At 42.9% G+C, this 12,646-nt stretch overlaps 1 protein-coding gene and 1 pseudogene across 1 annotated transcript; one reads left to right on the top strand and one right to left on the bottom strand.

Annotated features, from left to right (window-relative positions):
- FELCATV1R-PS65 (vomeronasal 1 receptor felCatV1R-ps65 pseudogene) lies at positions 478–707 on the top strand (annotated as a pseudogene).
- FELCATV1R8 (vomeronasal 1 receptor felCatV1R8) lies at positions 7,982–8,902 on the bottom strand. Its single transcript, NM_001167480.1, has one exon. The coding sequence runs from the start codon at positions 8,900–8,902 to the stop codon at positions 7,982–7,984; it is 921 nt and encodes a 306-aa protein (NP_001160952.1).
- Between the last annotated feature and the right edge of the window lie 3,744 nt (positions 8,903–12,646).

Here is a 12,646-nt window from a genome sequence, read left to right as displayed (position 1 = left end):
ATCCTTGATATAATTGCATATTAGTGTTTTATCTACCAAACTTTGGGCATCATATGAAATAGTTCAATGCTGTGATGACAGGTGCTACTCTGCTTTGTTCCTAGCATAAAAACAAAGGACTCTCTGTTACCATACTATTACTGAGTGAATCTTGCAATCATTCAGTCCCACTTAATGACCACTTGGTCATGGGGCAGGTTCCATGTGTAATTGTTGCAATCTGAGTATCTGTAGTTAACAGGATCTCAGAAGCTTTAGGCATAATTGGTATTGGCATTAGAATAAATCTCTACACATAAATGGACACTGGTCACAGTCAGAATTATAGATAAGGCTCTAAAAAGAAGTAAAGTAAGTATTTCTCAATGGGTAGTAAAGGTAAGTGGAGAATACTGAATTTCAGTTGAAATGGTAAATGTAGCCAATGGTTCAGGAAGGAAGGACAAAGGAAGGACATGCATCATTGGGAACGCACATATGGCCTCCAGGATTTTGGCAGTAGGAATGGTCTCCTTATCACAGATTCTGATTAAAATGCTGGGGAATTTCCCTCTTCCTTACCATTACATCTTCCTTTTCTTCATAGGTTAAGGGTAAGGTCCACAGATGTGAGTGTCAGGCACCTGTTTGTAGCCAACTCCTTACTCATCATCTTTACAAGAATCTCCAGAACAGTGACAGCTTTTGGATAGGAGTATTTTCTCCCTGATTGTGAATGTAAATTTGCTTGCTGGGGCATACACTGTGCTGTATTATGTAACATGTAACTCTCTGAGGAACCTGGGTAAAGTTTACAAGGACTTTTCCATACTATCTTCACACAGTTTGTGTGTCTATAATTCCTTCAAAATAAGAAAGGCAACACGATGTTCGGTGGCTTTTATGAAGTTCTCGTGCAGCTCTGTGTTCAGATGGGAATAAAGGACATTACAGGTGAGTCCAGAAATCATTCTTAAAATACATCGCCTCTTTGGGAATTTTCCAGAACACTGTAAATGTGGGTATGCCTCCACCCGACATAACATTTAGTCGCTCTTCTTTTAAGAACTGAGTCAGGAGCACAGGAGTACATCCAGAGGATTGGTGTTTAGAGTGTTTGCTTTCCTGTGTGTTGGTGGATACTTTGTTCTGGAACCGGCACTGATCCTGCACGAAGTGGGCAGATGGTCTGAGGAAAGGGGATGATGAGTCCAGAAGCACCATTGAAAGTCTCTTAATGTCTGAATGAACAAAGCTTCGTCTTTTTCTTAAGAACAAGGATAAGAAACCCTCCGTTCCAGACAGGAGTTCCCAGGACACTCACAACGGAAGAAGTAGAGGTACACAGAACAGCTCCTGCCTCATGAAGGGAAGCCGTCCCCACACAAGACAACCAGTTTTTGGTAGTTCTCTAATCCCATATCTTGACCTTACCCCTATGCTCTCTGAGCAGGGGCCAGGCCCTCCCTGTGCTTCTGGGAGAATACCGTGGGGTATTGGTGATTGTCACAGCCCTCAAGGAGGCAATGGGGACATTCTTTTGTTTTCACGCAGCGTGAGACAAGAAGAGGGGTATCAGGATTGGTTCTGGTGTCATGGGAGGATTGGTACTTGTGTTGGTGGCAGAACTTCTGGGTCCTGACTTTGGACATGTTGTTTGACCTTTGTTAATTCTCAGCTGGCTCCTTTGGGTGGCGCCCACCCTGCAAGGCTCAGCTGGATATTGTGTGGGACCTTCCTGTGAAATGGTGTGGTCAGCGGGAGCCATTGTACATGTGTGTGCCTTCGTATAATCGTTACAGGTCGAGTAACCTAGTATCTGAATTCAGGCACTTCTCAGTCTCATCTAGCCAGAGTACCACCCCAAAAGCAATTCTTAATGTCCCACATCATCCCTCTGCACCTGCCTGCATCCCCTGTAACCTTGCCTCCTATTGTCCTAACCTGGAGGGTTTGTGGAAAAAGTGAGGTAATGTGGCCCCTGCTGTTTCTTACACAAAGCCGATTAAGTATCCCTTTTCCTCACACGACTGATGCAGCCCCAGGATTGCATAACAGCCTGGAGTGGTCATGGGAAAGAGAATTCTTAGGGAATGTAAGAAGAAAGAGTTTTAGGATGCAGAGTAAAGGGGCTTTATAAAGCTGGAGATAAACAGGTGAGGGAATTCCAAAACATGAGACAAATGTGTCCGCCTACAGACCCACAAATGGTGCTTTAAAAACATGTCCCACTTGGGGCACCTGGGTGGCTCAGTCACTTAAAACTCCCAACTCTTGGTTTCAGCTTAGGTCACAACTTCATGGTTTGTGGGTTCAAGCCTGGTGTCGGGCTCCAGGCTGACAGTGCAGAGCCTGCTTAGGATTCTCTCTCTCCCTTCTCTTTCTGTTTGCCCCTCCCTGGCTCACATGGTGTACACATTCTCTCTCTCTCTCAAAATAAATAAAAAAATAAAAACATGTCCAGCTTCACCAGCAGCATGACTACCATCCGTTTCTTCAGTGAACAGGCATTTGCTCACCATGGCTTCTGAATGACGCAGACGATTATATCAGCCCCAATGATTTGTTTGTACAACTTACCGACACAATGATACCAGCCCTTAATCTTAGTCTACAGTTTTTCTAATTTTTTTTAATGTTTATTTTATTTCTCAGAGAGACACTAGCTTCCACAAGGTAATGTGGTCCATTTTTGTCTCCACAGGGGAGTAAAGTCCAGGTTGCTTCCTATTCCTCCATTCTGCTGATGTCCTGTTATGCATATTAATTTTGCACGTTAGTGGGATGCCTGGATGGCTCAGCCGGTTAAGCTTGCAACTTAGGCTCAGGTCATGATCTCACGGTTTGTGGGTTTGAGCCCTGTGTCAGGCTCTGTGCTGACAGCTTAAAGTCTGGAGCCTGCCTCGGACTCTCTGTCTCCCTCTCTCACTACCCCCCCCCCCCCCCCGCCCTGCTCTCTCTCTCTCTCTGTGTCTCTCAAAAAACAAACCTTAAAAAAATTTAATTTTGCACATTAGCATTTTAATGTACATGCATGTTAGTGTAAGAAGTGGGATAACTTTCTTTGTATCTTTTGGTTGCATCTTTCCATAACACCCTAGGCCTGTTGGCAGACAGGCAAAGGAGATTCATTCCATAGAATGATATGGGAAAATATGGAAGCTGTGGCCTTGAGTATTTATACTTGATGAATCACTGGGAAGGTAGTGGGAGGTAGTGATGGGCAGAACAGATATTATGATGCATATAACCAAACTGGGACAATTATCCATAAGGAAATCCTTACTGCTAGAAGAGATCAAGGGTATAAAACATTTGGGGGGAAACCCCACCTTAAGTCAGTGATATTTGCAGAAAGTGTCTTTGAACCCAAGGACCAAAATCCATTCTTTAAAAAATGTTCATTTATTTTTGAGAGAGAGAGTGTGAGCAGGGGAGGGGCAGAGAGAGGGAGACACAGAATCTGAAGCAGGCTCCAGGCTCTGAGCTGTCAGTCAGCACAGAGCCCAACATGGGGCTCGAACTCACGAACCACAAGATCATGACCTGAGCAGAAATTGAATGCTTAACCAACTGAGCCACCCAGGTGCCCCCAGTGTATAGTTTTTCAAGTGGCAGGTCAGACAGCTCCGACATGGGCAGTAAGCCAAGATCCTGGATTCTGACCACTGAGTAAAACAACCACATCAGCTCACATTTCTGTATGTTTGGCATTGAGGATAAACATCCAGCCCGGTGAACCCATATGAGGTTCCAGCTTTAGCTGACCCATCAGTGGACCAGTGCCAGACATTGAGGGGAATCTGGGATGACTGAGGGCCTCACGGTGCCAGGGGCTTTGCTTCCGGCTGCAGATAGGACTCGGCTCTGTAGCCCTGAGATGTTGCTGAGGCTGGTCAGAATTCATTCTTAAATATACCGTCTTCATTTAGCCAGCAAGTCATTTAGGACCTTTCTGCCTTGTTCTTTTAGAGTCTAAGTTGACTCATCCACATGGGAATGTCACACCAGATGGTCACAAGTCCTGAATAGATCAGGCTTCACTTTTGACAAATGTTCAGTAGCAAGCTAACGGCTGCTTTTCCAAAGCAATTTACCTGCTACGTTAAACCTGAGTCTGAACCCCAGCGGAGTCTTCCAGATGGAGACTGCCTGCCTTGGTCACAGACTCCAAATGGCGGAAGCTGGCACAGAGTTTTGCTTTGTCTCTGATATACTGGAAGTCTATTAAGGGGTTGGGTCCTTTACCTACTGGCAGACAAGGAACATACTAGGCAGGGCTATTGAGACTGATGTCTCTAACTTTCCAACAAAGAACTCATCCACCTGGTGAAACTTTGACAACAGAGGGCTGAGGCAGTTGTGCTGTATCCTCACCCACCCACAGATGGCAGACGCCTGGAGAGTTTGCTACACTAACACTTCTCTAGCTTCAGCTCACCCTGAAGAATGTGGATAAATGTGGAATCTCATACAAATGGTAATGGCTGTAAAAAGTGGTAAAACATTTTTGAAAAGTATGTCAAAGTATTTGCTGAAGTGAACAGATGTTGAGGGGCCTCAGTGGCTCTGATGGTTAAGTGTCCGATTTCAGCTCAGGTCATGATCTCACAGTTCATGAGTTTGAGCCCCACCTCGGGCTCTGTGCTGACAGCTCGGAGCCCAGAGCCTGCTTCAGAATCTGTGTCTCCCTCTCTCTCTGCCACTTCCCCACTTGCACTCTGTCTCTCTCTCCCGAAATGAGTAAACGTTAGAAAGTAATAGTAAAGTGAACAGATGTAAACCTCTGATCCATGAAATTCACTACCCCCATATTGTAAACAACAGAAATTTGTGCATGTGTCACCAAAACACAAGTGCTAGAATTTACATAGCAGAGCTTTTCTTAATAGCCCCAAACTGAAAACCACCCACAAATGCATGGAGAGTGGAAAGACTGGAGCAATTGGTAGATATTTATACAATGGAATCTGTTAACATGTTAGGGTCCACACAACGGAATTAAGGCTAATAGATGACCTAATGATAGTAAGGGTGGGTTCACAAACAGCATTTGTAATGAGAAGCCAAATACATAAGGTTTTATTCTGTATGGTTCCATTTCTATAAAGTGCCAAATGGACACTTTGAAAAGTGGTCTGGGGACACCTGGGTGGCTCAGTCAGTTAAGTGTCCGACTTCAGCTCAGGTCATGATCTCATGGTTCGTGGGTTTGAGCCCTGCGTTGACCTCTGTGCTAACAGCTCGGAGCCTGGATCCTGCTTCAGATTCTGTGTCCCCCTTTCTTTCTGCCCTCCCCCACTCATGCTCTGTCTGTCTGTCTGTCTGTCTTTCTCTCTCAAAAATAAAACATTAAAAAAGAAAAGAAAGAAAAATGATCTGTGCTGTTAGATGTCACATTACTGTTTACCCTGGTATGGAGTCACTGGGAGGGTTACAAGGAGGTATTTTGGGCTGAGAAGCTGGTCTTTTGAACTAGGGCATGGATATATAAGTTTGTTCCGTTTGTACTGTTTCGCCAGACTCTGTACTTAATCCCTGTACATTGGTCTTTAAAACTCATTTTGAAATACCGATTTTTTAAAATTCAGGAGAAGGTAAGTAGATTAATGCTTTCATGTCCTTGCAGTGCTATTGTAGAGATATTGAATAACAACGTAATTTGTTTTTGTTTGTTTATTTATTTTTTAACATTTATTTTTGACAGACAAAGCATGAGTGGGGGAGGGGCAGAGAGAGGGGGAGACACAGATCCAAAGCAGGCTCCAGTCTCTGAGCTGTCAGCACAGAGCCCAATGCGGGTCTTGAACTCACAGACCACGAGATCATGACCCGAGCTGAAGGTGGACGCTCAACCGACTGAGCCATCCAAGCACCCCCATAATTTGTGTTTAAACGTGTGCTTAATTTCTAGGTTGAGAATTAAGATATTGGTTAGGAAACCTTCTAAGTTAATGGGTAAAACACAGAATTGTTAAACATTTACACAGAAGATAGAAAAAAAAGAAAATAGACCACGAGTAATGAGGAACATGCAATAAGTTGGTAAATCGAATCCTAACTCACCACTATTATACTGAACATAAATTGGGTAATTGTTCTTGTTATGGTCTAACATTGTTTGATTCTGTTCAGTAGGATTTTTTTTTCCAAAGGGCAAAATATTAGGATTAAAGTAAAATAATGAAATATAATCTGTTGACATTTTAGCCTAGCAAATTGCCAACTAGACCACATAATAGAGTTTATTGTAGGTTATCATCATGATTATTATTTTGAGTGCTATTCTTGACATTTATTAATGTACAGTTGTCCAGTTCCATTACTCAGTGAATAACAAACATTATCTGAGAACTCACCACACATACATGTTCATACACGCACAGACACATATACAAGTGTATGTGTGCATCTTCATTCATGGTCTAATGTGTGGTAAATATTTTTTTTAATTTTTTTTTTTAATTTTTTTTTAACATTTATTTATTTTTGAGACAGGGAGAGACAGCATGAACGGGGGAGGGTCAGAGAGAGAGGGAGACACAGAATTTGAAGCAGGCTGCAGGCTCTGAGCTGTCAGCACAGAGCCTGATGCGGGGCTTGAACTCACAGACCGTGAGATCATGACCTGAGCCGAAGTCAGATGCTTAACCGACTGAGCCACCCAGGCGCCCCTTTAATTTTTTTTTTAATGTTTATTTTTGAGAGAGAGAGAGAGAGAGAGAGAGAGAGAGAGCGCAATACACAGAATCGGAAGCAGGATCCAGGCTCTGAGCTGTCAGGACAGAGCCCGACGTGGGACTCGAACCCATGAACTGAGAGATTATGACCTGAGCTGAAGTCGGATGCTTATCCAACTGAGCCACCCAGGCGCCCCTGTGGTAAATATTTCTAAGTGTCTCTTGTCATCTAAAAATGTGTTCTCTATTTGGTGCCACAAGGTTAAACATATCAATGTTGTATCAAACTAATTGTCTTTTCAAATTACTGAATCTAATATTTTACTACGGTTTCATAAAGTAAATACAGAGATAGCTACATTATAAATTTTTCTGCACTTGAGAAATAACCATTCGCTCCTGTGGAAATCCTCCTGCCACACACTGGATATAAACAAATGGGATTCCTGACTTTACCTCTAAATGACTGTTCCTGAGCTCCTGCAGTCGTAGCGAAAAGCTCTGCTTACTTCCTCCTAAGTGAGATGAGGCCCCCCAGGACTCTTAACAAAATGACACTTGTCATCTTCACATTACATAGAAAACTCTATCCTGTACAGTTGCCAAAACCCATGTCACTGCATCCTAGACATCTTGCCTTTTTGTCTCCCACTCGCCTGATGTCTTGTTAAAAATTGGCCGTATAATCTGTGTGCTTTTTCCCACTGCAGTTTAATCTGGATCTTTCTACAGGAAAAAAATGTATGCTTATCTCCCTCTATACAGTGGTCTTCCAAATGACCACCATCACTGTAAGCTTGAAATGTACTAACTTCATAACTTGAGCCCAAATACACCTAATACCTGAACTCGATTTCTGTTTCCACTTCACCCCGTTCTGTTTCGTTTTTCTCAGAGAACATTTTGTTTTTTCAGTTTCCTGAATGGCCAGCTCACATATTGTTCCTTTTTCACGGAACTTTACCAGACATTCCATGCTTGGTTAATTTCTGGATAAATGTGTTCTGTCTATTGAAAGTTACATACTCAAAGATACCCCCTTAATATCCAGGTTGTGTCAGGACCCACATTTTATTATTTCTAGACGTTGAACTACTCCACTACAAACATGACCAACAATTATGTAAGGACTTATGTGACAATTACATAGTATTACATTTACAGTAATTAGCATTTATGGTTTGTTATCGGGCATAAGTTCAGTGTGGTCCAACATTTCTTGTAATATGGCTGCATCACCACTGTGCACACAACTCTGTGAAGAGGAGTGAATAAACAGTAAACACGCTGTGCAGAAACAACTTGATACGCTTCTGATGAGATCAGGAGATTTTGTTCCTTGGCCAGACAAAGCAGAGCCTGGACAGGCTGGAGCTGTGGCTTATGAGAACATAGGGGCTGACAGTTGGGAAACATCCATTGATGAAGGCAGAGATGTTCACCAGCAACCAACTGGGATTATTAATAAGAGCAATGCAGAGTTGGAAGGTGGAGGACAGGGTGTAAAATGACACGAAGATGCTCACAAGGACAAGGATTCTTTGGGTGGCAGTGGACTCGGGGGAGCATCTAGCAGAGAGTTTGTTGCCACGAATGTATCTGACCTGCTGCTTGTGCCTGTGCAGGATGGAAACCATGGAGCCGCTGGCCCAGATCATGAGCCCCAGACATAAAACATCAGGGAATGATAACATTGCTGCCAGTACGGATAACATGAGTTTGTTATTGCCCACGCCAGAGCAGTATCCCAAATCCTTTTTCATGGTGATGTTTGCGTTGCTCCATTTGCCAGTCACATTTACGGGAAAAGAGATATTTGCCAGCATTGCCAGAATCCAGCACAAGAAAACAAAGGAGCCAGTGTGCTTGGGAGCCTTCAGTTTAAGTTTTGCGTGTGTGGAGTCTCTGGGGCTGATCATGATGGCCTGAAAGACACTCAAGAGGCAGATGCTGCTCATGGACATGGCCCTTCCAATTCTGTGAAGATAGAAAACCAGTTTGCATCTGGCTTCGTTGAGGAAATCTTTGGAACCGAAAGCTGTCATTGTCTGCGGGACTCCTTTAGAAAGCAGGGCTAAGGAGTTGGCTATCATCAGGTGCTTGAGAATCAAATCTGTGGGCCTCAGCCTGTGCTCAGTGGAGTAAAGGAAGAGATAATGGTAGAGAAGAGAGAAATTTCCAAGAGTTCCAAATACTGTCTGTGATAAGAAGATTGTTCCAGTGGCCACATCCATGGATGCCATTCTGCCAGCTTGCAGTGACTGATAATATCTTTAGAGCCAGAATAAGATCCTCCCTGCTTGGGATTATGGTGCACAGGCTACATTTATCTTGTCCACTGCAATTCAGTATACTCCAGTTACCATTGGTTCCCCTTTAGAAGTATTTATAGGTGTTTTGTGTTTTTTTCTACACATGCTTTCAAGTGTTGAATATATAAGTTTTTTTTTTTAATGTTTATCTTTTTTTGAGAGAGAGAGAGAATGAGCAGGGGCATTTGCAGAGAGAGAGAGGGAGACACAGAATCCAAAGCAGGCTCCAGGCTCTGAACTGTCAGGACAGAGCCCGATGCGGGGCTCGAACTCACAGACCCCGAGATCACGACCTGAGCCGAAGTCAGACATACGAGCTGGGCCACCCAGGAGCCCTGAATATATAACTTTTAAAATCACTTAGGGGTACCTGGGTACCTGGATTTCAGCTCAAGTCACGATCTCATGATTTGTGGGTTTGAGCCCCACCTTGGGCTTGGTGCTGATAGTGCGGAGCCTGCTTGGGATTCTCTCTTCCTCCACCTCTGCCCCTCCCCTGCTTGCTCTCACTCTCAAAATAAACAAATAAACTTAAAAAAAAAATAAAATCACTTACTGCGTGTAAAAACTGCTGTGAAGTCCATACACATGGTAGCTTAGTTTACTCTTGTAAATCTATAAACCTGCACTACTATTTCATTATAAAGATCAGAACAATATAGACACACCGTATTTGTTTAAATTCACACCTTGTTTAGGGGAAAATAGGGAATGTAACCCATCTGGGCTGGTTGCAAAGACAGGGCACTTAGCAGTCATGCCAAACTAACCAAGTCTGTTAGGTTAGCTGTTTTCTTTGAATAATTTAGATAAAGATTTAGTTTTGTTTTTATACCTGCCATTTTGTTTTATATCGCTGGTATGTTTAGTTTCCAATTTTGGTCGTAACAAGTTTCAGTTTCTGTGCGAAGATTTCTTATTCTAGATGACAACACACATCATGAATGAAGACTTGAGATGTTAGGGCAGGGTAGATGCGCTGACTGCAGTAGGGGGCTGCAGAAGCCTGCCTGGGACCAGGTTGGACTTGATTAATTCAGGAGTTGCTCCATATTAGGAGGTAAGAGAAAAACGTATTTGCCTTTATGCCAGGAAGACAAGTATATTAGCACCTATATGGAAACCACTGAACAGTAGCATGTCTTGCCTTAAACTGTGGGTTGTAGAACACTAATCCAGTATAAAAACATATAGGATTAAAAACTAAATTATCACTAATTTCAGACTATGTAACTGTCTGCTTGTTAACACTTTAGAAGTAAGACTATTAGCAGTGAGGCCACATTTATGAAAGACTGTAAAATATCAGACACACAGAAGATGTAAGGGATGGGGTTTTCTGTATTTCATTAAGTGTAACTTTTAGATTTTTGGATTTGTATTAGAATAAATTTAAATTAGAGAAAAGATCACGAGGTAGATTTGGGTCTGACAGCTTCTGTCTGACATACAGATATAGTTGCCTTTTCCTTAAATTCTGCTTCCTTAACTTCAAGCAGAAAACTGTTTCACGAACACCAACAGACAGTGGGTATTTTCAGGGGAAACACAATTACTGTCTTCATTAAGCGCTCTCTACTTATGCACGCTAGATAAAACATTCGCATTCTAGCAATTTCCTTTCAGATAAAATGTTTTTCATTGAATTGGCGATTCCTGTGGATTCACCCTACTCTTTATTGCAAGCATGCAAGTATTCTAAGGCACTTTAATAACTCTGAAGAATTTGTCTATGGTTCCTGTAAGATAGGCTGAAAACAATTGATTTCATAACTACAGTTCTTAAGCACTCTAAAAATCAGATTTTATTGTTACTTGAATTAAACATCAACAATTATTCTCAGTGGCGATTACGTTAAATCACTTATGGAGCTGTTGAGTGCTGCAGACTTTAGGACCCCCGTTTCTATTTGCTCATTCAATTCACACTTAAGGGATAATTTCTCCTTCCTGTGGGGTTTTTGCACTGGATCCCATCCAAACCTGAAAGAATCCCAATTTCCAATATGGTCACTAACTTGGACTTCTGATATGCTTGCTTCCCTTACAGACTATAACTCTCAGCCTGAAACAAAATACTCACCACACACCATCGGTCTGGACAGTGAGCTCCTGTGAAGATCATAATGGCTAGTGAGTAAGTGTACAGGAGGGAGGGAGGCAGATCCTGAGATAAAGGATTGTCGATCTGTGACCTCCACCTCCCCTGAGAACTGCAATTATCATTTCATCAGTTAACAACATTGATATTATGCGCTTGGGGAACTGAGAACATTTCTGGAGAACTTTTTCCCAGTTGCTAATTTCTCAAACACATTAAAAGTTTCCGGGTAGCAGCTCCAAAGAGACATTGAACTGTCTAGGAAAGGCTCTTTTCCACATTTCGGGGAGCAGAAAGGCTCGCACATGGGAGCACAGAATGCTAAGGGCTGACCTGTGAGGGCCTGCCAGTGAAGCGTGTGTGTCTCACCAGATGCTCTGCTTCCCTGAGAAGTTTTTCCAGCCAAAAGTGAGTCCTTTCTTAATCTTCACACCTCCAAAGCCACAACATAATTTAAGTTGTAAGCAAAGAAGTTGGAACAAAGTCCAATGGTTTTCAAAGAGTTTTAGTAACAGGAAGAACATGATGTCAAACATTCACTGACAGTTTGGAACGCCAGACGATATGGAAGTTTTGTGGGAAAATATACTTTACTGATTCTCAACTCGCAGGAGTAATAGGAGGTCTAAAAAGAACAATAAACGGGCGCCTGGGTGGCTCTGCCGGTTGAGCGTCCAACTTCGGCTCAGGTCATGATCTCACAGTCCATGAGTTCGAGCCCCACGTCGGGCTCTGTGCTGACAGCTCAGAGCCTGGAGCCTGCTTCAGATTCTGTGTCTCCCTCTCTCTCTGACCCTCCCCCGTTCATGCTCTGTCTCTCTCTGTCTCAAAAAATAAAATAAAAACATTAAAAAAAAAATTAAAAAAAAAAAAAAAGAACAATAAAGTCTGTGGCCATACCACCCTGAATGCGCCCGATTTTGTCTGATCTCGGCAGCTAAGCAGGGTCAGGTCTGGTTAGTACTTGGATGGGAGAACAATAACCATAGAAAGAGAGAAGTTCGTGAGGTCTGGACTAGTAATAGCACCAGGATCTGATGCTTTAAAAGGTCATTCCTTAGGGCGCTTGGGTGGGTCAGTTGGTTAAGCGTCCAACTCTTCATTTCAGCTCAGGTCATGATCTCACAGTCGTGGGATTGAGCCCCTCACTGGGCTCCATGGTGAGCATGGAGCCTGCTTAAGATTCTCTCACTCTCTTTCTCTCTCTCTCTCTCTCTCTCTCTCTCTCTCCCTCTCTCCCTCTCTCCCTCTCTCCCTCTCTCCCTCTCTCTGCCAGAGAGGGAGAACCCCCTTTCTCCCCCCACCATGTGCTCTCTTCTCTCTCTGAAGTGAATGAATATAAAAATAAAAAGCATTAAAAATAATAATAATAAAAGGTCATTCCTCTAAATTCTGGATCAACCAATGCTACTTACACAGTTCAGGAGCACTGAGTGGTTGCCACAGTTCTCTGTACTTGTTTTTTGCTGAATTTTTAGTAGCGAACCCTGATTACCTTTGTAATTAATCAAGAAATATAGGGGCGCCTCGGTGCCTTAGTTGGTTAAGTGACCAACTCATGATTTTGGCTCCAG

This window comes from Felis catus, chromosome E2, assembly GCF_018350175.1.
Source record: "Felis catus isolate Fca126 chromosome E2, F.catus_Fca126_mat1.0, whole genome shotgun sequence".
Taxonomy (NCBI): domain Eukaryota; kingdom Metazoa; phylum Chordata; class Mammalia; order Carnivora; family Felidae; genus Felis; species Felis catus.
The sequence above is the reverse complement of the archived record's forward strand: the minus strand, read 5'-3'. Positions and strand labels throughout refer to the sequence as shown.

Excerpts from the sequence above, each read along its gene's own strand:
- FELCATV1R8 (NM_001167480.1), bottom strand. The coding sequence starts at position 8,902 with ATGGCATCCATGGATGTGGCCACTGGAACAATCTTCTTATCACAGACA.